Source organism: Branchiostoma floridae, chromosome 17 (genome assembly GCF_000003815.2).
Source record: "Branchiostoma floridae strain S238N-H82 chromosome 17, Bfl_VNyyK, whole genome shotgun sequence".
Taxonomy (NCBI): Eukaryota; Metazoa; Chordata; class Leptocardii; order Amphioxiformes; family Branchiostomatidae; genus Branchiostoma; species Branchiostoma floridae.
This window is the reverse complement of record NC_049995.1, coordinates 16,287,319-16,310,367: the sequence shown is the minus strand read 5'-3', so window position 1 is coordinate 16,310,367 and position 23,049 is coordinate 16,287,319. Positions and strand designations below refer to the sequence as shown.

The 23,049-nt window shown below is 42.9% G+C and overlaps 4 protein-coding genes across 7 annotated transcripts in view; 1 reads left to right on the top strand and 3 right to left on the bottom strand.

Moving 5' to 3' along the window:
• Positions 1-5: 5 nt before the first annotated feature.
• LOC118404543 (cellular retinoic acid-binding protein 2-like) lies at positions 6-12,960 on the bottom strand. 3 transcript variants are annotated; one of them, XM_035803692.1, is made up of 6 exons: positions 12,879-12,960; positions 11,382-11,500; positions 7,674-7,758; positions 6,755-6,921; positions 508-612; positions 6-167 (listed from the first exon to the last, which is right to left on the bottom strand). In XM_035803692.1, the coding sequence occupies exons 3-6, from the start codon at positions 7,744-7,746 to the stop codon at positions 111-113; spliced, it is 402 nt and encodes a 133-aa protein (XP_035659585.1). In that variant the 5' UTR covers positions 7,747-7,758; positions 11,382-11,500; positions 12,879-12,960; the 3' UTR covers positions 6-110. The 3 variants fall into 3 exon arrangements, with proteins under 3 accessions (XP_035659585.1, XP_035659586.1, XP_035659587.1); XM_035803693.1 differs by lacking the exons at positions 11,382-11,500; positions 12,879-12,960 and adding an exon at positions 9,165-9,280; XM_035803694.1 differs by lacking the exons at positions 11,382-11,500; positions 12,879-12,960 and adding an exon at positions 9,184-9,206.
• LOC118404542 lies at positions 1,428-6,490 on the bottom strand. 2 transcript variants are annotated; one of them, XM_035803689.1, is made up of 2 exons: positions 5,369-6,490; positions 1,428-2,971 (listed from the first exon to the last, which is right to left on the bottom strand). In XM_035803689.1, exons 1-2 carry the CDS (start codon positions 6,303-6,305, stop codon positions 1,986-1,988), a joined length of 1,923 nt encoding a protein of 640 aa, XP_035659582.1. In that variant the 5' UTR covers positions 6,306-6,490; the 3' UTR covers positions 1,428-1,985. The 2 variants fall into 2 exon arrangements, with proteins under 2 accessions (XP_035659582.1, XP_035659583.1); XM_035803690.1 differs by lacking the exon at positions 1,428-2,971 and adding an exon at positions 3,405-5,368 and having other exon boundaries at positions 5,516-6,490.
• LOC118404389 (tRNA-uridine aminocarboxypropyltransferase 1-like) lies at positions 12,483-15,525 on the top strand. The gene is made up of 5 exons (XM_035803459.1): positions 12,483-12,634; positions 12,908-13,089; positions 13,439-13,579; positions 13,834-14,197; positions 14,662-15,525. The coding sequence occupies exons 2-5, from the start codon at positions 12,919-12,921 to the stop codon at positions 14,907-14,909; spliced, it is 924 nt and encodes a 307-aa protein (XP_035659352.1). The 5' UTR covers positions 12,483-12,634; positions 12,908-12,918; the 3' UTR covers positions 14,910-15,525.
• Positions 15,526-16,470: 945 nt separating this feature from the next.
• LOC118404388 (U5 small nuclear ribonucleoprotein 40 kDa protein-like) overlaps positions 16,471-23,049 on the bottom strand; it is a 7,282-nt gene continuing 703 nt past the window's right edge. The window contains exons 2-8 of the mRNA XM_035803457.1: positions 22,534-22,650; positions 21,866-22,031; positions 21,015-21,137; positions 19,210-19,330; positions 18,699-18,781; positions 17,469-17,634; positions 16,471-17,064 (exon numbers count right to left, since the gene is read on the bottom strand). Of these exons, the coding sequence (XP_035659350.1) occupies positions 17,015-17,064; positions 17,469-17,634; positions 18,699-18,781; positions 19,210-19,330; positions 21,015-21,137; positions 21,866-22,031; positions 22,534-22,650 (826 nt within the window). The 3' untranslated portion in view covers positions 16,471-17,014. The remainder of the gene's footprint in view (positions 17,065-17,468; positions 17,635-18,698; positions 18,782-19,209; positions 19,331-21,014; positions 21,138-21,865; positions 22,032-22,533; positions 22,651-23,049) is intronic.

Below are 23,049 nucleotides of genomic sequence, written 5' to 3'. Positions count from 1 at the left end.
ATCTAACCTTAAACTTCACAATTCTGAACAGTAAAAACATACTGATTGATTCTTAAATTGTAATCAGACATGGTAGCGTCGTCTGGTTGCCATGGTTACGGTTACCATGGCTACTCGTCCCTGGCAAAGATCCTGACTGCAGTCGTCCCGTTCGGTGCCGACATCGTCTGTAGAAATAAACGGTTCCAACACATTGATAACAACAACGGAGTCTCCTACCGCCTGGAAATATTCAAAGCTTTTGTAATATTTGTTTCACTTCTGAATGTGTTTTTTCTTCTTTGAGGTGTCTAAATTCACAAGGTGTAAGCTGAGGCACTAAGGCGCTCGAAAAACCACTGAACTCGGTCCAGTTCCATTTGATGTCACCTTGACAACATGTAAAACAACGTGCAATTCAACCAACTGGCTGCAAAATGTTTCTTTTTATTGAAGTGCAATAAACCATTCATTCATTCATTCATTCATTCATTCATTCATTCAAAATAAAGGCATGAATCAACTCACGAGATAACACCTGCCGTCCTCCCGCATCTCTCGTTCTGACCACATGTGACCTCGGGGTCCCTCTATAGAGGTGTGGAGCTTCCCGTCCTTCCAGGTTATTGTACACTGCGTAGGAAACAAACAACAATAAAAAATAAACAAATAAATAAAAACACAACGTTACTTCGCACTATCTATTATCAGATTTTATCAGTGATAGATTAGTGGTAGAATTTTGTATATATCAGTCAATAACGGTCGGGTTACAGGCTATATTTGCACCCTTATTTTATGTAAGGCCATGTTGATTTGATTATATGGATGACATCCGCGCTCGCACCAATTTCGGCCATTTCCAAAAAAAAAAAAAAAAAGTTTCGACCACACAAAAAATTGTGCAAAGCAGCTGTAAAATGAGCACAAATATTCCGTAGATTGAAAAAAAAGTATCAGAAAACAGATAACTAATGCCATATATAGAATGCCAAATGAATCTAAAGTCAAAGAATAAGATGTGAAAGGACGAAAAGAAAAAAAAAACAACTATTGTTGGTTAGAGGAGGTACCAGTACAGAAAATTCAGGTCCAGAGGATCATGGCATACCATACTATGTGTGTTTAGTCCTATGTTCAACCCTCCTGGCCAGTTTGATTTCATACTGAAGGCAACTTTTTTTTGGCCAAACTTTTTTTTATTCGCTCGCTCGCATCAGTTTTGGAGTTCCCGGAGGATGTCATCCATATAATCAAATCAACATGGCCTAAATGCCAATAACTCAAACCATGAGCATAATTGTCTGTCGTCTTGCTCAATGAGTTTTACTTGTTCATTACAGGTGTTCTACAGCTACTATCAGTTTGAAAGTTGACTTTGATGATCAAAACGGAAAGAGACTGCATTGATGAAGTTTTACACATTCAATTATCGGACAAACTCAAACAAAGACACGGTTTGGCAGAAAAAAGGAAAAAGTTTAATCAGGAAAAAACTTTTTCGGGGAAAACACAGCACTAATAGTAATACTACTTCAACAACTATAATAACATACTTAACCTTCAATAACATTTGGCGGAGAAAAGGGGTGGTGGAGGGTGAAAAAGGAGAGCAGAAAGAAACGTCCGACCCGCCTGCCCAGCAAACTTCGAGTGACGTCACTCTCACGTGTTCCGTGTCAAAGGGCAAACGGGCCGCACCAAGACAAATACCGTTTGCGATCAATTAATAAAAATTACCAAAAGAAATTTTTCTCAAATTATCGGACAAACTCAAACAAAGACACGGTTTGGCAGAAAAAAGGAAAAAGTTTAATCAGGAAAAAACTTTTTCGGGGAAAACACCAAAAACAAAAGGCCAAACCGCTAAAAGAAAAACAAAAAATATCAGAATTACAATTAAACATGAAGGTGACGAGAGACACCACGACCCCATTACCCATGAACAAATTAACAAACTGTAATCTCGAAATTGCTACTCTACGAACACTGCAATGCCTTCAACGCTACCGAGGCGTCTTCCACTGGATATGCTTAACCATTCTATAACACAAACGTAATCTTGTAGCCAAGGGAACCTTCAAATACAGTAGGTAAGCATCAGAACGCCAATCACCCTGGAGGCGGATTAGATCTATGGGAACTCCTGCACGGAATGCAAATGTGGCGCCTCCTCTACGCCCACTATGGAGAGAGTACCTAGCAGGACTTAGGCCCGCTCTACCTAGTATCTGCTTGAAGGCCTTGTCAAAGATATTCTGATTCAATGGTACAAATCTACCCCTATGTGGTCTAACAAAGGCCGCACTCGTATTCTTGTTGCGGTTTAACCTAACCATGTTACAGAACGCTGATACTGGACAGAGGGGAGAATTCTTGATCTCCATCACCGGAACATACAATACTCTCTCCGCACATTGTAAAGTCTTGGACCACCTGATCCTGATCAACAAAATTCCCTTGTATACAACAAAATCATGAATAGTGAACTGCTTAGTAGGGTCGAAACCATGTTTAGACACAAAGTTAGATTTTCGCTGAAATGTAAAGAAACTTAACAGTATCACAGTCCACATAGTAGCCTGAAACGAGTCTGAAGTATCTAAGTGTTCATGAATCCTGAGTAAGACGTCTGGTGTGAAAGGCAGCTTCTGACGAGGCGTATGTCTCATCTGTTTCTTAAGTCCTCGTAGTAGTAGAGCTAAGTCCATAGAAGAGAACGCCGCCGTATCCAGTCCAAACAGGATATGGAAAGTCTTAATACCACTAACATAGTTTGCTATTGACGCTGGGGCACGAAATGAACGACTCAGGAATTCAGCATAAGTTTCAAGGGTATCCACTTTTGCCGGAAACGGGACTATGTCGTAGAATGTGCAGAAGAGCAGGTAAGTCCGTAAATGTGTCCTCAAGTTCTCCCATGTCCCATCAGCAAACGCTGCTCTCTTAGTCTGTCGTACCTGATCACGTAGTAGTCCAAGATCAATTCGGGCTGAAATAAACACAACAGAACAAACAAACGTTAAAACCTACTCTACTAATAAGGGCAATCCAAGATGAAGTCCTCCTGGAATACCGGAATCTCAACTGTCAACCGATGCTGTGTGAGACGGGTAAACTGCTGAGCATGATACGCCGAGAGATGCCACCGGGAAAGGTGATCTGCAATTCGGTTGTGACTGCCTTGAATATGCGAAGCTTTAACCTGGAACTCGAATTTGGCTGCCAACAGCCACAGCTCCCTAGCACAGTGTAACAGATCTCGATCACGAGCACGTCCGGAGTTCAACACATAGACACAGGCCATATTATCACAGTATAAAGAGATACGCTGTCCGAACCAACGTGGCCCCCATTTCCTGACTGCAAGGACGATAGTCAACATCTCGAGTACGTGTATCTTTGATCCAAACTTCTCCAACACGTGGTCTGGGAACACACTGTGGAAGAACTGCCCGTCACAAAATGCACCGCACCCCGTGGCACAGGCATCAGTCATAACCAACTCGTCCGGGTAGCTATAAATATCGGTAACCATCATAGATACACCGTTGTATGTGTCCATGAATCTGTGCCACCACAGAAGGTCCAGTCGGAAGTCCCGTGACAACCGCAGTCTGTGGTGATTCCGCCGTAATGAACGCAAAGCCTCTAACATTCGAGATATAAACAGCCGTCCTGGTGGCACACAGGAGGAAACAAAAACGAGCTTCCCGATGAGAGACTGGAGTTCACGTCTGGTTGCTTTCTTCTTGTTTAACCACGAATTAATCAGAAGCCTGATCTCTTCCAACCGAAACTGCGGTACACGCCTGGTCATAGAAACTGTATCAAACTCGATTCCAAGGAACGTCATGCACGTGGTTGGAGGTACAGCTTTCTGTTCTGACTCGTCCAGGCCGAGACTTGCTAGAGTTGACTGTAAATCGGCAAAAGCTGTATCAGCTACTTCTGGAACCTCAGCTCCTCCAAAATCGTCTAAGTAATTACACACGTCATAGCCTTTCTCCTTCTGTATAAAAGTCACTGCTGATGTTGTTGTCTGACAAACATAGGCCGATGATCGGAGCCCAAATACAAGTCTAGTGTCCACATAGAAGGCACCTCTCCAACGATAACACAGATATTTGTAATCCTTAGGATCAACAGGCAATTGTCTATATGCTCGGCTCAGATCAGTCTTATAAATCAAACATCCAGCTCCCTTATTCAAAATCATCTGAGTCATGGTATCAACCGATGGGTATGTCAGTTGGACTGTGTCCCCTAAATATGTATCCTTGGGTACTGCTTCATTTAACGAATGTCCATATGGAAAGCTACAGTCCACTACAACTCTTCTCTTATCACTATTGCGTTTCTCCACTGTTTGTAGAGGTAGTGTGGCCACAGGGAAAGGAAACGGGTTTGTTGCAAACGGCCCCGCTATGGCATCATGTTGACACTCTTCCGAAATAAACTGATCCACATGTGAAGCATACAAAGTAGCAGATTTGTGATTCCTCGGGTGCAAAACTGACGGTGGAATATACGATTCTGATTGAATATTGATAGGCCAACCGAATTCTAAATAATCTACTATATGTCTGTGTTCATAATTCTCGAGTAACGTTCTCCAAGTATGTATATTCAGGTTTGAATTCACTGGTCTACGTGCGCCGATAAAATTGGGAAGATTACCGAGTGTGGCAACCTCTTCATGTAACTTGATCACTCTGTGAACGTCCGCGTGAGGGACCCGGTCTCTGGGAGAGGTGGGCGGTGTCCCCTGTCGAGCCGAGAAATGGCCGGGGTTTGTACTGGCAATCTTGACTCGAATGTGGTTCCTGTATGCCCCGTACTATCAAGCACGCACTGCAGACGTGTAGCATTGGGGCGTTCCACCGTGAACTCCAATGGCCGGATTGTAGGGAACAGCTGCCGTACTGAAACCCGCCACAATACCGCGGCCTGCTTCCCGCCGCGCGAGCTTCCCTGACAGGACCCGCCTTCGATGACGACGGGTTGCCACGAGCGACGCCAGCTTGTGTCCGGTAGTGTCTCTCTCTGACGGCATCAAAGGTGCCGCGGCTACCCCACGTGAGCGAACCATACTCTATCCCGTACAGTAAAGATGCGTGGACTTCCCGAACTAACTCCCAGTTATAGTACACAGCATCGAACATAAGATCTGCTAGATGAACCAACTTATGCTCCGCGTCAACCGAAACCCGCTCCGAATACAGAACATTCTTCAGAAAACCGTGTACAAACATGGGCAAGGACAACTGATCATAAGTCACGCCCCCTTCCTTCCCATGTCCTGGGAAGTGTACTCTGTGCTGTGGCCAATCAACTTTTACACGACGAGTACCCGAATCATTAATAGTACGTTTTCGACCGCTCTTACCTGCCCGGCGTCGGCGGCGCTTGGTAGACCGTGAGCGGGAATCATCAGACATGCCAGAAGAAGTGTCCGAATCATAGCTATCACAGCGCCGGCGTGACACGGACCGCTTTGAAGAGACATGTTTCCCTTTCATCTTGCCACTCTTACCTGCCCGGCGTCGGCGGCGCTTGGTAGAACGTGAGCGGGAATCATCAGCCATGCCAGAAGAAGTGTCCGAATCATAGCTATCAGAGCGTCGGCGTGACACGGGCCGCTTTGAAGAGACGTGTTTCCCTGTCATCTTGCCACTCTTGCCACGCGACCCCCTGCGTCGCTGGCGCCTCCTGGCCGGTTCTCTCACGAAATCCGACTCCGTGCTGTCTGACTGTGACGAACTTGAAACGGAGCCGCGATCCTGGTAGCGCTTGCTTCTGGGTTGTTTCCCATGGCTGATATCTGGATTCAACAACTCGTCCAGCGCTTTGTCTACTTCCTTGACTAAACCCCGAGACTTTCTGAGATCACGAATGTCAGGCTTCGCCTTGTCCCGTGTTGCCGTAGCCTCGCTGCTGCTACTCCGTGTGCGATGGCGGGAAGACTGGACAGGGGGTTCGCTTCTAGCCCGAGTGCTGGCGTTCTCCCTGCTGCGGCCCGAAGACCTCTTCAAGTTGAGTGATCTCGACTGTCTCACCTGCGTCTCGTCCGTGTCCTCGGAGATGCTGTCCGACCAGGCCGCTCGCACGAGGTCGGAAACTTTGCTTTCCCGACGGAGACTTTGTAACTTCTCCTCAACGTGAGAGCTGCCCCGCTGTTGCTTGAAGTATTCCTCGTCCGATGAACCTTCCCGTCGCTCAAACTTGCACTTCCCGCGGCCATATGGACCCGGATGGCCTCTCACCGGGAGTCGACACACTTTACAGCGACGTCCCGACGTCTCTCTCGCAAAATCTGACTCCATATCAGCACATCCGAGACACAAACTTTGAAAAAGGAGAGCAGAAAGAAACGTCCGACCCGCCTGCCCAGCAAACTTCGAGTGACGTCACTCTCACGTGTTCCGTGTCAAAGGGCAAACGGGCCGCACCAAGACAAATACCGTTTGCGATCAATTAATAAAAATTACCAAAAGAAATTTTTCTCAAATGGAGCTAGACATGTGTGGCACTTGCACAACTTTTGTGCCGAGCTTGAGCTGCACTTGCGCTACTCTTGCGGTACAGTTGCGCATTACTTGCGCTACTATTGCGCTGTCCTTGCTCGGCACGTGCGCAACACTTGCGCCGAACTTGTGCTATACTTGTGCCGAACTTGCTTTTGCCCTACACTTGCGCGTTACTCCTATTGTACTTGCGCTGCCCATGTGCTAACCCCCACCAAAGATTAGCAAGAATACAGGAAGTTAACCACCTTGACTTTTCCGATGGGTGAATCATCCTCGAACTCCTCCCCGATGGTGAAGTTGGTGACCTTGGTCTGCAGTCCGCTGCTCTTGATGACGAAGTTGTCGCCGTTCTGCTGAACCTCCTGTCTGGGGGTGGCCGCTTTCGCCAGCTGACGGATCATGAAGTTTACCCCTGTGAGGTGCGACAGAAACGTTAACAGAATGCTCATGCAATGAACTCAAACCAAGAACATAATTGTCGTTTTGCGTAGTGAATTTCTCTTGTTCACCACGGTTCTTCTACAGCTTTTAAAAGTTTGCTTAATATATTAGTGCGTGATCACAATAGGAAGGGAACCTGTCTGGGTGTGGCCGCTTTAGGCAGCTGACGGATCATGAAGTTTACTCCTGTGTGGTGGGACAGAAATACAGAATGCTCCTGAGATTTCATAAAAAAGGGACCTGCTGTGTACTGTTGTGGTTAAACAGTGATTGTGGGAACTTCAAGTTCAAGGTTGCGCACACAGGATAGAGAGGGACGGAGGGAGATAGTTATGGTGACAGAAACAGAGAGAGCGAGAGAGTGCTATAGAGGCAGACAGAGCGTTTTAACTTAAAGAGAGAGACAATAGACAAAAATACAGATAGACAGCTATAGTCAAAGAGGCACAAAGAGAGAGGGAGAGAGAAGTGAGAAACATAGAGAAACAGCTAGAGAGAGAGAGCCAAGAGAAGAGATAGAGAGTTAAAGAGAGAGATAGCTTTAGAGAGCGATAGAGAGATAAAGAGAGCTAAAAAGAGAGAGTGCTAGTAAGAGAGGGCTAAAGAGACAGAGAGAGCTTAAGAGAGAACTTAGAAAGAGATAGACAGCTAAAGAAACATAGCTACTAAAGAGATGAGAGACAGAAGGGGGGGGGGGATCGAGAGAGAGAAGGACGAACTCACCCACAGCTTGTAAATAAGCATCAAAATTCTCCGAGTCGACCAGTTTCCACTTTCCATTGAAGTCGGTCGTCATCTTGGATCGGTTCTGAGAGAAGAAGAATCGTTATTAAGATGATATGATCAGTATAAGAAATGCATATATCATTTACTATCCAAGCGGATAGTCAGAGAGCATGATGGCATGGCTGATGACTGTTTTTAATTGACATGTATGTAAATAATGATCACTGTATGTACTAGTATGCTGTCTGTATGAAGTCCAGGAAGATTAGTGGAGTGCCCTAGGGCACGTCACTAATGGATTTTCTAATAAAGTCTCAAAGTCTCAAAGCGGATGTTCGGCAACGCAAAAACAAACAAACAAAAAACACGTCAAGAACAGCTGGATCTGAACCACTACTTGAAGAGTATATATCATTGTCTTTACAATTTTTACTAAAAAATCATCATCATCATCATTTCTACTCAAGCATCATTATCATCACCATCAGTCAAACAAGATGGCGTTTGATTCCAAAACTTTTTACTAGAACAATTGAAACAAAATTTTGCCACAATACAAGTTTGGATGTGCAAAGGCATGGTCAGATGATATTTAACACTGAAGGTACATTTTACCCTAAGCCTATAGGCACAAGTATATCGTTGCTAAGATACACCCACGCATCTATTTATAAATACAGCAGGTGACCTTTGACACTACTTTGATAGGCCACACGGCCGTTATTCTCACGGCTAGACACCCTTGTTGATATTTCAGATCACTTTTTGTTCCCATATCTACTTTGTATCTAAGTAATGTTTTATCCGAATCTAAAAAAAGACAGACATACTGCAACATATAATAACCTTACATGGTACACTTGCCACTTGTGACTTACGTGAGACAAAACTAGTATTTTGCTTGACATCAACATATTCCAAGGCCCAGAATTAGAAAGCAGGTTCGGTTAGACATAGTAAGTAGAACTGTAATTCGAACATAATCAACTTTTCCTTTAGGCAAATATTCCTTCATGACTTAACTGTAAAATAGACACAATTCGGAGCTACGCATAAGTGCTAATCTGTAGGATATTTAATAAAATTCAATTCAGGTAGATCTGACCTTTGTACAGCTTTACTGGGTCACCTGAGGGCAGAGATCAGGTAACCCCCAATACAAACACATGTACAAGCGAACCGTACGTTTTTCTCGTAAAAAAAAACACCCTAAAGAACCCACTGGTTCTACACTGGTAGGTGCAATAGGCGCAACTTTTGATATATGACTAATACTACACATCTATTGAAGTCTACAATACCTTACATCAAGGAGATTACAGGTTAACAGGTAACTCAATACAAACACATGTTCAACAGTACAAGCGAACTTAAATTTTTCTGGTGCCCTAAACGCTCTAAAAAACACTGGTTCTACACTGGTAGGTGCAATAGGTGTGGCTTTTGACTATATGACTAATACTACACATATATTAAAGTCTACAATACCTTAGATCAAGGAGATTACAGGTAAACAACAGCAAACGTGTCCACGCCCCCTGACTTCTCCTCTCGGGTCTTTTGTTATCGGTAGACCTTCTGACCTCGCCCTAGCGGACAGACGGCCCCACTCATTTTCGGATAGGGGGTGTACATTTCGATACCAAGCTTAGTAACAGCATATACGACAATATCTGTATCATGTATCAAAGTACACCAGTGTTTAGCAAGAAAGTATCACTGATTAATGTGTTTCTATTATCAGAATGTTTGTACAAAACCTCTGTATACATCACGTCTCAGTAACGTCACCTACCACCTAGAACAATGGTATAGTCCATGTTACCGGTCCACGACCCCTAAGGGTGAATGACCTTACGGGCAAATTACAAACGTACTCATGCTACATACAGTGCGTGTGTGTATTCTCGTGTATGTGACGCGTTACACTAGTACAATTGAATAAATTTAGATATACTGTGAATTGTAACACTCTGATCAGTATGGAGCTTATAGATATGTGACATGAGTTTATGATGAAGCTGTGAATGATAATAAACCAAAAACTCCCGAATCCTAAACCACTTAATATAAAACCATCAATAATTCATTCATGAATATGATTTATTCATAAATTTATCAGTCATCACCTTGATGTGGGCACAAATGAGATAATCACCAACTATTCAACTATTTTACTCTGACAACGGCAAGTCCTTATTTAAACCAATGGCGTCAAGCCCTGCGAGCAGATACCAGATCGACAGGTCGCGTGTTCGATTCCTGACCGTCCAGGCTTGCTGTTGTGCCCTTGGGAAAAGCACTTAACACGCCTCATTACTCTTTCTTACTTTACTTGGGCCCTTTGCTCCGGTGGGAACATAGGCCACCGATGATCGTCCTCCACTGTACACGTCTTTGGGTCTTCCTTCTCAGGTCGTGCCAGCTTCATTTCATTGTTTCCATCCAAACTTCTTAACATTCTCCGACAAAAAGAAAACAGTTCTCCTTATAACATCACAAAATCCACACAGGAATTATCACATATCCAAAGAGAAATCTAGGCGGTAATGAGTAAGCTGTTACTCATGCTGTTACTTATGCTGCTCATCTCTTCCTCAGTGTCCCTTCTCCAGCTGTTCTTGGGCCTTCCCCTCTTTCGCTTGCCCTGTGGGTTCGTACATAGTTCTTACGTTCCATGTACCTATCTTTATGGTTGTCTTGGGCGTTAGAAGGGGAGTCAGCCTTGCAGCTTCCTTGCGGCTTTCACTGCCCTGCGTCATACGCCCCCTTTGTGGAGACCCTTCCTTGCCCATGACGGGTTTTTGGATTCTTATCATCGTGGCTTCTGTAACTGGTTACTGGTGGCTCTTTTACAGGTAGGGTAGTTGACCCTACGCCAACCCATTTTCACCCTCTTGGGTGAGGGGTGAGGTCCATCCTTTAGCGACTACCGGAGCTCCACCCCCTCATTCGAGGTTACAGAGTAGGAATGTGACACCTACCCCGGGAGTAGGTCCCATCACTCCGACCCAGGTGTAAAAGTGGGTACCTGACTTAGGCTGGCAAGGTAAAAGGCAGTGGGAGGAAAGGCAGGGGTGGCCTAAACCTTCCAATACCGTGCCCTACTCACTGACTCCCGACTGTCTGACACATAGATAGAACTTTATTGCACGACATTTGTACATGGTACAATGTATGGCAACAACTATTACACAAAGTACAAAATAGGTGTATAGAGTAAGACTTAACATCCTTATTAACATAACAAAAAGGGCTAAAACAAGATATAATGTTACAATCGAGTTGGGCTAATCATGGCTTTCATTATTCTTTCTAATAACAAAGCAGTCTTTGATATATTTGTCTAACTTTGCATTGTGGGAGTTGTGGCATCTAAAGATATATACAAATCTGTCTTTAGCATCGAGGTTCTTGAAATCTGCTGTAATACATTCTAGAAATTACGTAAAATAGTGTATTTAGAACATTCCATTAAAAAGTGAAATTCATCTTCAATATGTTTTGGACAGAAAGGGCAGAACCTTTGGACTGGGGCTACATTGTAATATCTGCCTGTTTCACACAATGGATAACGACCCACTGTCCCTAGCCCTACAGCCTCAACAAGGCTATATGCCACTACCTTTAACTTGTATTGCTAGCTACAGTTTATGAGTTTGCGCCATGGGACTACCTTTACTCTTTTTACCACGTTGAACGTACCGTGTGTGTTGAGGACCTGGGGCCCCCGGTACCGTTCCGAGGGCGCTGTGCACCGAAGTGAGCCTTGAGCCGAGGGCCGTGCCGAGGTTCCTGCAGACCGATCACAAGAAACGCCACCGCTGTTAGGATAAGGAGAAGCCCGGTGAATCTCCTTAGAAGTGTCCTCCACATGTCTTAAAGATGTCTTTTTCTTTTGTTTTTTTATTTCCGACGGTCGACTTTAAATCACAGGCATGGTCGAAGGTCGCGATCGTGTTGATAAAAGTTGTTTACGTTGGTTCAAAAGTCGCACGTTCGTACCAACCTACTTTGGCTAAATCTGTTACAATTGATCTTTATTGTCATTAAACAATTTCATTTGTTGTCAAATATAAAAACATTTACTGTAAAATACGTCCTAATTAAAATATATATTGTTAGATCCGTTTCAAAAGTACAGCCTATCTAAGGATCGATGTTTTGACTTTGAAAATGGCCAAATAAGGCATCTAAATATTTCAAATATTTGCACGTATAAATGACCATGACTTTTATTCCGAGTCGTTCTGTTGTTTTCGGAGTCAAACCTTGAAAATACTGTTTCGGGGATCTAACGTCACATACTTTCTTTTGACCTATATTTTGCCAACACGAGTTGTAGCTTTTTCATAACGTTAGACGAGTTTGTCATAGGTGACCACTATTGAAATGAACTTAATGTTCTTCATTTAACATATAATTAATCAATTTAATTAAAACGACGTTGTACAATCGTTTACAAACTTTTCATCATACCTTTTTTTACTTATACGAATTGTGGCTATGTGAAAAAGGTTTGTTAGGTTACCTTTATTCAGATACAATAGATTTTAATATCATTTATACGCTTTAAATGAAACGTCTGTTAAACATTGTTCCTTCCTTCGTATCATCATCATCTTCAGTCCCGAATACAATTTTTTACCGTGTTTTTTTTGTTGTTGTTGCTCACAAGAGTTGCAGCTATTCTATAGATGAGTTTGTAAGGTTGCCTTTCTTCAAACGCATTTATTTCTATTCGCTGAACATTATACATTGGTCGAAACGCGCGGTGTATTTGCCTACCATTTTTTAAGTTCCGCAACGTGTCGTTTAGCTTAATTTCGCTAGAGGGCGTTATTTCAATATCTACTGAGCTGGGTACTTGTAAATCGTATGTCCAGCTGTGTCCCTTGTTTCAAACGTCTCAAAACCATTGCAGCGTGTTCAGAGCAATTGCAACAAGTAGCGGAAAGGTATCTGACTTGCTAGATCTCTTTTAGTTTACTTTTAGCGCTTCAAGTTGACGGCAAACACGTGTTAGGCGAAGCGCATGTTAGGTGTGGGGAGGGGGGCGTGTGCAATAATATTTTGTTGGTGCAAAATATTCACAAAGACGTCACAATTGTCTTGCTTTAAAAAGCCTAGCGATCGTAGAGGGGAGAAGAAAAATGTGTGAAGATGCATGAAAGCGAAGCGGTAAGGATTTCTCTTCCTAACCTCAAATTTCTGTGTTGATTTTTCTGCAGTCGCTCCTAGGATGGCTGGTGGTGAGGACCCCTTTGGGTGTCTGAAGTTGGCGTCTCAGGAGTGCCTGAATTCCCTGGACCGGCGGACGGTGTGTCCAAAGTGTCAACAGTCAAGGAAGTACTTCTGCTACACGTGCTACGTGCTGGTGGCTGAGTTAGAGGGGAAGGTCCCTAAAGTTAAGGTGAGTCGGACTCTAAGTTAGAGTTTATCTTTATAACGTTAGTGAGATGTAACACATTTGTTGAAGGACTGACACAACTGATGCCAAACAGACCAGACTGTAACGTGTTATGCATATGGTTTGATCTACACTGAACTGGGAAGGATCCGTACTCTTTTCGATAACTTTAGCAGTGTGGTGGGTTCCCGAAGTGTAGCTCTCCCCGAACATGGGACGTGACGGTCACGTCCATGTGAGTTTGCTTGAAGCGTAAATATAAGAATACACCAAGCATTTCTGTGTTGACAGCATCTGTGATTTTGTATATGAAAGAATGGATGAATGATATCTGTGATTGTTCTCCCAACAGTTGCCCTTCAAAGTAGACATCATTAAGCACCCTAAGGAGGTGGACGGTAAGAGCACGGCCGCGCACGCCGCCATTATCGCTCCGGAGGACGTCCGCATCTACACCTATCCCATCATTCCTGAGTTCTCTGATCCCAGTAAGGTCAGTAGTGGCTGTTGTCATTGTACTTAGGTCACCAAGTTTTCTTGTGTATATATTTTCCTAGTTGTTCACCTTGTAATGCCTAGGCTATAGTGGTACATAGGCTAGTAAGTTTCCTTATTGTTTCAGTAGCAGGATATATTTTTTGCAAGGAGGGGTCGCTATCCCTTTTCATGTAATGTAAGATATTGTGTGTAACATTGCCTAAAGATAAGATAAAAATTTAACATTGCTCCTTTTTTTGTACTTCCAAGGTGGTCATCGTTTTCCCTGGGTTGAATGCTCTCTCCCTGGAGGATCTCAGCAAAAAGCAACATGGACTATTAAAGGGGAAGGACAAACCCCAGAACACAGAAAAAACACAGACAATAACACCAGAAAGCACAGATACAGAAAACGGCAGAGAAGAAAAGCAGGATAATACGGCAGCACAGGAAGAGGATGTTGAGAAACAGAGCGGTGAAGTTCGAGAGCCACCGCTGAAAAAGCAGCGTACAGAGGAGCGAGTATCTGCGCCGTTTGAGCGTGTGATCTTTATTGACAGCACGTGGAACCAAACACACAGGATATTCACGACGAACGACTCAAAGGTAAAAGCACAGATTGATGCCTTGTTAAGTAGGTCGTGAGTTCAATCTCCGGCTGAGTCATACCTATGGCACTGGCTGCAAATACACCCAATATTATTATTATTATTATACCAAACTAACTGAAGACTTTAAAAAAATGGTACAGGCTGCTTTCTCTGCTTAGCACTCAGCATTTGTGTGTGTGATAGTTGAACACACACACCACTACCAGTGAACTAGCTCCCTACTGTAGTGATTGCACAAAGCTGTGGCCCAAGGGCTTTGAATTGTAGATGGTCACCACTATAGTTGCCAGAGTGTAGTACAAAGACTTCAAGTTCCTATTTTACTTGCCTGTTCCAATCCCCCAGCTGTATAGTGTTTGCACATGGAAGTTGAAGACACACACCACCACCAGTGGACTAGCCCCCTGCTGTAGTTATTGCACAAAGCTGTGTGGCAGGATTTAACCTTTTTGTCTAACCTTTTTACTTGCCTGTTTCAACCCCCCAGGTCTCCAGTGTGTTATCCTGAAGAACCACATCACACACTTCTGGCGCCACCAGCGCGACAAACCGGACACCTTTCTCGCCACGGTGGAAGCCATCTACTATTTCCTGCGGGAGTTTCACGACATCTTCGTCGGCGTGGTGTACGATGGTAGATACGACAACCTGCTGTACTTTTTCTCCTTCATGTTCCAGATAGTCCAGAAAAGCAAGCAGGAGAAAGGCAGACTAAAGGATAACAAAGATCCTTAGATTTGTCATGGTAGCTCATCTGTGTTGGTAGTTATCATGGTACAATGCTTTCTTTCAACACAAAGGTATATACGGATCGAATTTTCAACGACCACTGTCACCTTCTTCAGGATCAATACTGATGACCAATCACTTCAGGAAGTAAACTCATGAGAGTTACGGACACGTGATCTCATTATCACATGATCTTGCAGATAAAAGGCAGACTAAAGGAGACTTGAGAAATTAATCTTTTTTAAGTTATGTAGGCCTCAGACAGAAATTTGCTTGCTGGAACGAAAAAATCTTAACCCTTCCCTCCGACAAATCTGAACTTCATGACTTGAAACTGTCAGAACTACATATTGATCTGAAACAAGGAAGGAATGGGATGGAAAAATATATAAAGCCGGAGACCGCCCTAGACTACAGATGTTTGTAAAAGTTGTTCTGATTTGTACAAAGCCTCATTTTCAAGCAATGAGATGTGTAGGAATTTCATTTTGTAATTTGGAACGTGATCATAAATGACCTCCTCAAACTTTTAGCTCCTCCAGCACATGTACAGATCGCTTACCTCCCATTCGACCATTCCTTTTTATTTCTTTTAGTCGTAGCTTTAGATAGATTCTAATGTTTAACATTGCATCGTCTGTATGCAGTGGCGGCGGCACCGGGGGCAGGGGGGGCGGCTGCCCCCCCGGAAAATATGTTGGGGGGGGGGGGCGTCGCCCTCCAAAAAAATCAAGCTGAAACCTTGTGTATTTTTTTGATGATTGAAATTTCATAAAATCAAGCTAGTCTAACAGCAAAATACCCCTGAAAAGGCAAGAAATGGCGTTTCAGAGAGTCCCGATTTCAAAATTTCGCCAGACCTCCCTTGTGACGGCTGCGTCTTTGGCGCAGGACAATATTTTGCTGTAGCGCTGCTCTGAAAAATCTTTTAAACCAATAGAAATTGTACTATCGTACTTAGCTTAGTTTACAAGCAGAAAGTGCCACTAAAATGCAGGAAATGACGTTTCCGACGGTCAAGATTTAAAAATTTTCTCCGGACCTCCCACGCAATGACTTTCGCCTCTGGCGCTCACAACGACATGGTGAAAATTTGTGCGTGGTAGCTTAGGTCATCGCCCTCAAACATCTTTTTCTTTGACAAAAATGGCATAAGATTTAGCATAGTCTACCAGCAAAATTTGTCCCTCAAAATACAGAAAATGTCGTTTAAGAATAAGAGGGTGCAGATTTGGAAATTTCCCAAGACCAACCAACCTTGCGACAGCTCGCACCTTCAGCACTCGAAATCGTGAAAATATTTTGGGGGCATCGCCCTCGCTAAAACCATGTGTCTTTCCAACAGAATTGCCATCAAACTTTGCTTAGTCTGGCAGCAAAATTTGCCCGTCAAAACGCAGGAAATGCCGTTTTAGAGGGTCTAGATTTCAAATTTTCCCGGGGGAGCATGCCTCCGGACCCCCCTAGCGTGGTCGCAGCGCCTTTGGCGCTACAGAAGCGTGAGCCGCAAAATTCTGTTAGTGATGTTTGACCTTAAAAATGAATCACTCAGAAGAACAAGAGACATCTTGAAGGTGACTTATTTAATTGACAAAACTATTTTGAAATTCCATTTTCAGATGTTTCAGACATTTGCTCCTGTTGCGAATAAAACGTACATGTACATTCTTGTCCATATTAAAAAAGACTTGTACTTCTATGACCAAAATTCAAAATACTACACTACCAATATATGGTGTATTTACAAAATTATAAACTAAGCTAAAATAGAACACAGGTGCCCAAAGCGCACTATCCTGGTGCCTGTCACAAGACTACTGTAAACTATTTTACTTGCACAGTAGCTTTATTTCACAGTAGAAGTAGAAACAATGTTTTTACAGTAGTCATTCAAGGGACATTTTTGAAGAGCCAATTTAATGGTGAAGAGTTAACATATGTACATGCAATTTTGATCAAGGGCTTTTCTATAGCTTACTGCTTACTAGGAGGGGATAGTATCAAATGTTTTTTGGACAAACTGTACTATATTTGCTGCTCAATCTACAATGTATAAAAGCAATGTGCAGACATTAGTGGATCCCCCCTAAGTGGTAGACCGCCCCCTGGCATCACTGGATCTCCCCCAAGTAAATCTTCTTGTCACTGGAAGCTGACAGCACTGGAAAAGAAGGAGAGAACACAACAAGTCAGAGAGGAGCTCATGTTTTTGTCATAACACTTTCTTAGCTTTTTCAATCATCAAATACAAATACAACTTGTTCTGCTTCTACTATTAACAGGCACCGGACCAAAACTAGAATAGGGAAGGTGGATAACATTGCGCCTACATTAGATTGTTAGGGAGCTGTTACACTTGTTTTTGTTTTCTAATTCCAAATCAAATACATGTACTGACATTTTCTTATACAGTTGTACACAAAATGCAATACTTTTGTGCATGTCCAAAGCTAACAAACTTACTGGACTGTACTGCACATATGCCTGTATTCAGGAAACTTAACGAAACGATAAGGATAGGCACAAGTGTGACAGCTCCTTAAACTGTTGATATGTTTTACTCACCAATGGGTTCGTAGGGGTGGAAGTCGACCTCGTTGATGGACCCATCATGCCCGGGAAGTTTGTACAGGATGCGGCGCGTTGTGGTGTCCCACACGTACACGAAACGGTCGGCCGAGCCCGCTGTGATCTTACTGCCGTCTGGAGACCAATTACACCGGATAAGGTTCTGTGGAGGGTAAAACAAATCAGCGATGAACAAAAATTTAAAAAAGAAACATAAAACGTTCAGCAGTTTTACTACCCTCAGGCGACCAGTCACACTGGATAAGGTTCTGTTCTGTGGAAGCTAAAACAAAACAGTGATGAACAAAAATTAAAAAAGGAAACATGAAACGGTCGGCCGAACCCGCCGTGATCTTACTGCCGTCAGGAGACCAGTTACATCGGATCAAGTTCTGTGGAGGATGAAACAAAACAGCGATGAACAAAAATTATAAAACGAAACATGAAACGGTCAGTGGTTTTACTACCATCAGGGAACCAGATACACCGGATAAGATTCTGTGGAGGATGAAATAGAACATCAAGTAAGGTTCTGGAAGGAATGAAACAGATCATCTGTGAAGAGTTTCTGGTTGGTACGTGACTGAATAAAGAGACTTTTTCACAACCATTGCTTTATTACCTGACTGTATCTGTATCTATATAGCCGGTATAACCGCCCCTCGGCGTAGCACACCAGCTTACAACCGCCCTTCGGCGTAACACTCCTGTTACTACACTGACGTTTCAATAGTGACAGATTGGTGGAAATAAAGCAAAGTCTCTTAGTCCTGAAATGGACAGGCCATGAAGATAATATTAATAAAGTGAAAAAAATAAAGGAAATTCAAACCACTTTTGCTCAAATGACTAGATGAGCAAACGTTCCACTGGTCGTGACAGAGAAGACAGACAATATGTACAGTACTTAAAGGATCATTGTACTTTGAAGTTTTCCCTGCATGTAGCTCTTTTCAGATCAACTCAATGCAATATTTTTGTTATATTTCAGCTGACCCTTCCCTCATGACCTCAATAAAAAGTGGCCTACAGGTTGACTTGAAATAAATCTATACCATTATTCTGTGTGGTATTGACCTTCCTGACCACTAAGATTTTATGATAAAGGCAATTTCTATCTTTTCCCAACTTTTCTCTTTCTGCATGCTTGTATCAGTTGGGGGAAACACTTAGGATGTCATCCATATATTCAAATCCCCATAGGCTAAAATACAATGCTGTACCCACCTTTTCAAAGCTGTGCTGGTTTCCCTGGAATATCTTCACACATCTCTCCTGTGGAGCAAACGGTCTCACATCCCAGATACGAACTGTGGGGGAATGAAAAATTAAGACTGTTATGACGAGAGTTGAATTACCTATTGGAGATTTAAAAGTTAGGTTAACTTTGTACTTTATTCGAGAAAGTATGAAAAGTCTGAGTTTCCAGGCTGTGTTTACCTGTGTTATCCATGGCACAAGACAGTACATATAGCCTATAGGAACCATATTTGCTCATACTCAGGCCTGTTACAGTATCCATGTGTACAGAAAAACCCTGACAATGTGAGAAATTAGTGTTTACCTGTGTTGTCCATGGCACAAGACAGAACATAGGAACCATCCTTGCTGAGACTCAGGCCTGTTACAGTGTCCATGTGTACAGAAAAACCCTGATACCCATCCTACTCAGACTCAGACCTGTTGGTGTGTCCATGTGTAGAGAAAAACCCTGATAATGTGAGAAGTTAGTGTTTACCTGTATTATCCATGGCACAAGACAGGAGGTAGGACCCGTCCTTGCTCAGACTCAGGCCCGTGACCGTGTCCATGTGGCCCCGCATCTTGTAGATAACGTCATTCTTCCTCAGGTCCCAACACTGTGACAGAGGGGGAATAAACATAACATAACTTGGTCATAATGGCATAACTGCAGTATTATGGTCCTTAGTTTGAGTCCTGCCATGCTAACGATCTTGAGGCAGTGGTTCCAACATTGTGACAACAGAGGAATAAACATAATATTCAACTTCATTGACTTTTTCTGTAGTGTGGCATAACTGCAGGGTGCTTGGCCCAGACCCTAGAGAGCCTGGGTCCGAATCCTGTCGTGCTAAAAATATCGAGCCCTTTGTAAAAGCACTTTACACAACTTTCCTCACTCCACCCAGGTGTAAGAATGGCTACCTGACTTTGGTCATGGAGGTAAAAGGCAGTTGAAGGAGAGGGATGGGCTCCACCTTCCTATACCGTGGACTAGACACAGTGGATGACAACCCACTGTTCCTACGGCCTTTACAAAAAGCCATGCAACTACTTTACTTCATGAGCTTGTGTTTCTTGAGTCCTGTCTCTCTTTCTACAAGCAGTAACACATAGGCAAAACCCTTTAGCAGGGCTCGAAATACCACATGCATATGCAAGTTTGTGCATGTAAAATTGGTGTGGTGCAAGTAAGTTTGGACCAAACTTGCACCAGTGCAAGTTACTTTTATCCACTAATACCTGACTTTAGAAAAAGCTTACACACACCAAGAATATTGTCTGCCATTGAAAGGTAAAAGAAAACAACACTGAATAAAAAAATAGCCTAAATTTGTTATTTCTAAACTTGGTTAGACATCCAGGTAAACAAAATTTGAAGACAATTCCATCTCTATAATGCTAATAATTCCTATGGTGTTGTCTTACCTTGATTTGCATATGAGTAAATACATTTTGCATACAATTTAGTGACTTTGATATGATCAACTGGATTTTCCAGTTATATGTGTTTGTATTGAGTTGTTCTAGCGATGGTTAAGAATAGTGATGGAAGTCACTCGAAGAGTCCAGAAGAAATCTATTGATCTTATCAAGTTGTAGACATTGAATTGTCTTAAATTAAGCCTAAATTCACATTTGTTGTACAATTTGAAATCCAAAATAAAATACGCTTTGGAAAACAAATATCCAAACATGTGGTCTTTATGTATCCCCATATATTTGCAAATTTTCAGAAGAAGAATAAAGGGTTAACAGTTCACTATTTTGGGTTGTGCAAGTAAGTTTCTTTTGGTGCAAGTTACCTTTGGCTTAACTTGCACTGGTGCAAGTTGACTGAAAAGTGTATTTCGAGCCCTGCTTTAGCTTTAACCAACACAGACATGGGTGCTGCCATGTTGTCTGCCATAAATTTTTTTAAAGTTTGCCACAAAACTAGGCTCGTGGAACCACTCATACATTTTGGGTTACAGTACTGGACTCTGAAGAAAAATGTTTGTTTACCCTTGACTTGAAAGTTTCAGATTGAACCCCACAGGGAAGCAATTCTGTGGAAGCTTGTTTCATAACAATGTAGTTCTAGGAAAGAAGCTCTCAGCATGGAACTTCCTTCTAAGAGATGGGTTATGGAGAAAAAAGGATTCTTACCTGGAAGTGGGAAAATGTGTTCTTGCCAAGAAAGTTTGTTGTGGAAGCACAAAAGAGTGAAGTTCTGCTTAGCATTTGCTATGGATGTAGCGATAGAATAACGGTTACAGTAGACTTGCTACATTACGCCTTTGAGACAGCGGTTGCACTTACCTTGATATCGTTGTCGATGCCACCAGACAGGATCTGGTCGCTTGTGTCATTAAACGACACGGATGTGACCTGGTACGTGTTCTGGAAGGTTTGTGCCGATCCCTTCTTTCTGGTGTCCCACAGCTGCAGATTTTGAAGTGATTGGTCATTAGTATTGATACTAAAGAAGAGGAGAGTGGCTGTTTAAAATCAGATCTGTCTTGGAATAAAGTTTAGTATGCACTTCAAAAAACAAAGAAAACTAGACGTCCTACTTTGCAGGGGAAACCGAAATAAAGCCCTGTTTCCCTGTTTACACATATATGTATGTGGTGCTAAGTTGTTAGACTTATTATGTTGTATGTTTCAATGTAATATTGCATAAAAATAGCTCATCTTGTTAAAGTTGGATGGGATGGAAATACAACCCAAATAGCAGAGAAAGAGTAAGTGACAGAGAAAGAGAGGGAGAGTAAAAGAGTGAGAAAGGAGAGAGAGAGGGGGAAGAGAGAAACTCAGAAAGGAAGAGAGACAAAGAGGGAGGAAGATAGAGAAAGAAAAAGAGGAAGAGATAGTGAGGGGAGGAGAGAAAGGGAGAGAGGAAGTGAGAGACAAAGAGAGCGGGAGACAGAAAGAGAGGGAGAGAGAAAGAGAGATGAAGAGAGGAAGAGAAATGAAGAGACGAAAAGAGAGGAAGAGAGAGAGAGAGAGACAGAGAGAGGGAGTAAGACTAAGAGAGGAAGAGAAGAGAGATGCCTCACCCTGATGGTACTGTCGTCACTCCCGTTCACGACCATCTGTGGCCCGAGAGAGAGAAAGAGAGAGAGAGAGAGAGAGAAAGAGAGAGAGAGAGGGAAAGAGAGAGGTCTCACCCTGATGGTACTGTCATCACTCCCACTCACGACCATCTGTGGCCCGCGGCGCGACGGGTGGCAGGAGTTGACGAATGTGGAGTGTCCCTTCAGCCGCTTGATCCGCGCTCCGGTCTCCACGTCAAACAGGCCCACCGTTTTGTCCGTGGAGGCAGAGAAAAGTGTGCTGGAACAAAATGTAGATGTTGTTTGTTACGTTAGCTCAATGAAACAGCACAGTACAGAAAGTATCTTTCTTAGCTAATGTGTAGATGTTTGCTTGCGTGTTTTTCTACAATTATTCCCACATTAGGCAAGTGAACCTTTATCTGTTTTGTCCGTGGACGCAGAGAAAAGTGTTCTGGAACAAAATGCAGACTTTTTTGGGTACATTAACTCCAAGAAACACTACAGAAAGTATCTATCTTAGTTAGTGACTTAGTGTGTCTGTTTGTCTGTGGGTGTTTCTAGTTATTCCCACAAGTTAGGCATGTTGGACACGAACAGGAAGTGAGCTCAAATGTCCCGAAATGGTTCCAGAATGGATATCTTATTTCTCATCTTTAATTCCCTGCTATATGCACCTCAGTTGTCCTTTGTTATGGGAACCAGTGGAGCAAGTAACTCAGTTAATTGAGGTTACAGGTAATCAAGAATTATAAAACAATAAATGAATTAACGAGACGAACCTGCCGTCTGTTGAGAACTGCAGCTCCATGATGGCTCCAGAGTGCCCGTTCAGCACAGCGTAGTTCTCACAGTCTCCGTACACATTCCACAGGACTGGTGACAAAAATACAAAACAACTTCTTACTTATAGAAATAGCTAAACTTTCTTTCCAACACTGAATTAATATAGGGACTTACCCTAAATTTTCGGCCAAGTCCGTCGACCTTGTTCACAGAATGACCCTATCTCCAGCAGTGACGTCAGGAACACGCCACTTTTGCAGGAGGGGGTCATAATATCAGAAAGTCTGTGCCGCCCCCCGTCTCTAGGGTAAGTCCCTATATTAATTCAGTGTTGGAAAGAAAGTTTAGCTATTTCTATAATGTATTCTACCAACACAGATGAACTTTCATGCTAACTTCTTACTTCTTTACTTATGACATAAGACAGTGATATCATATGGATCCAGTATAGCTCACTGAAGAGCTATTCTTCCACTGGTCTTGATAGATCTATGATAAATGCTATGTGCTGG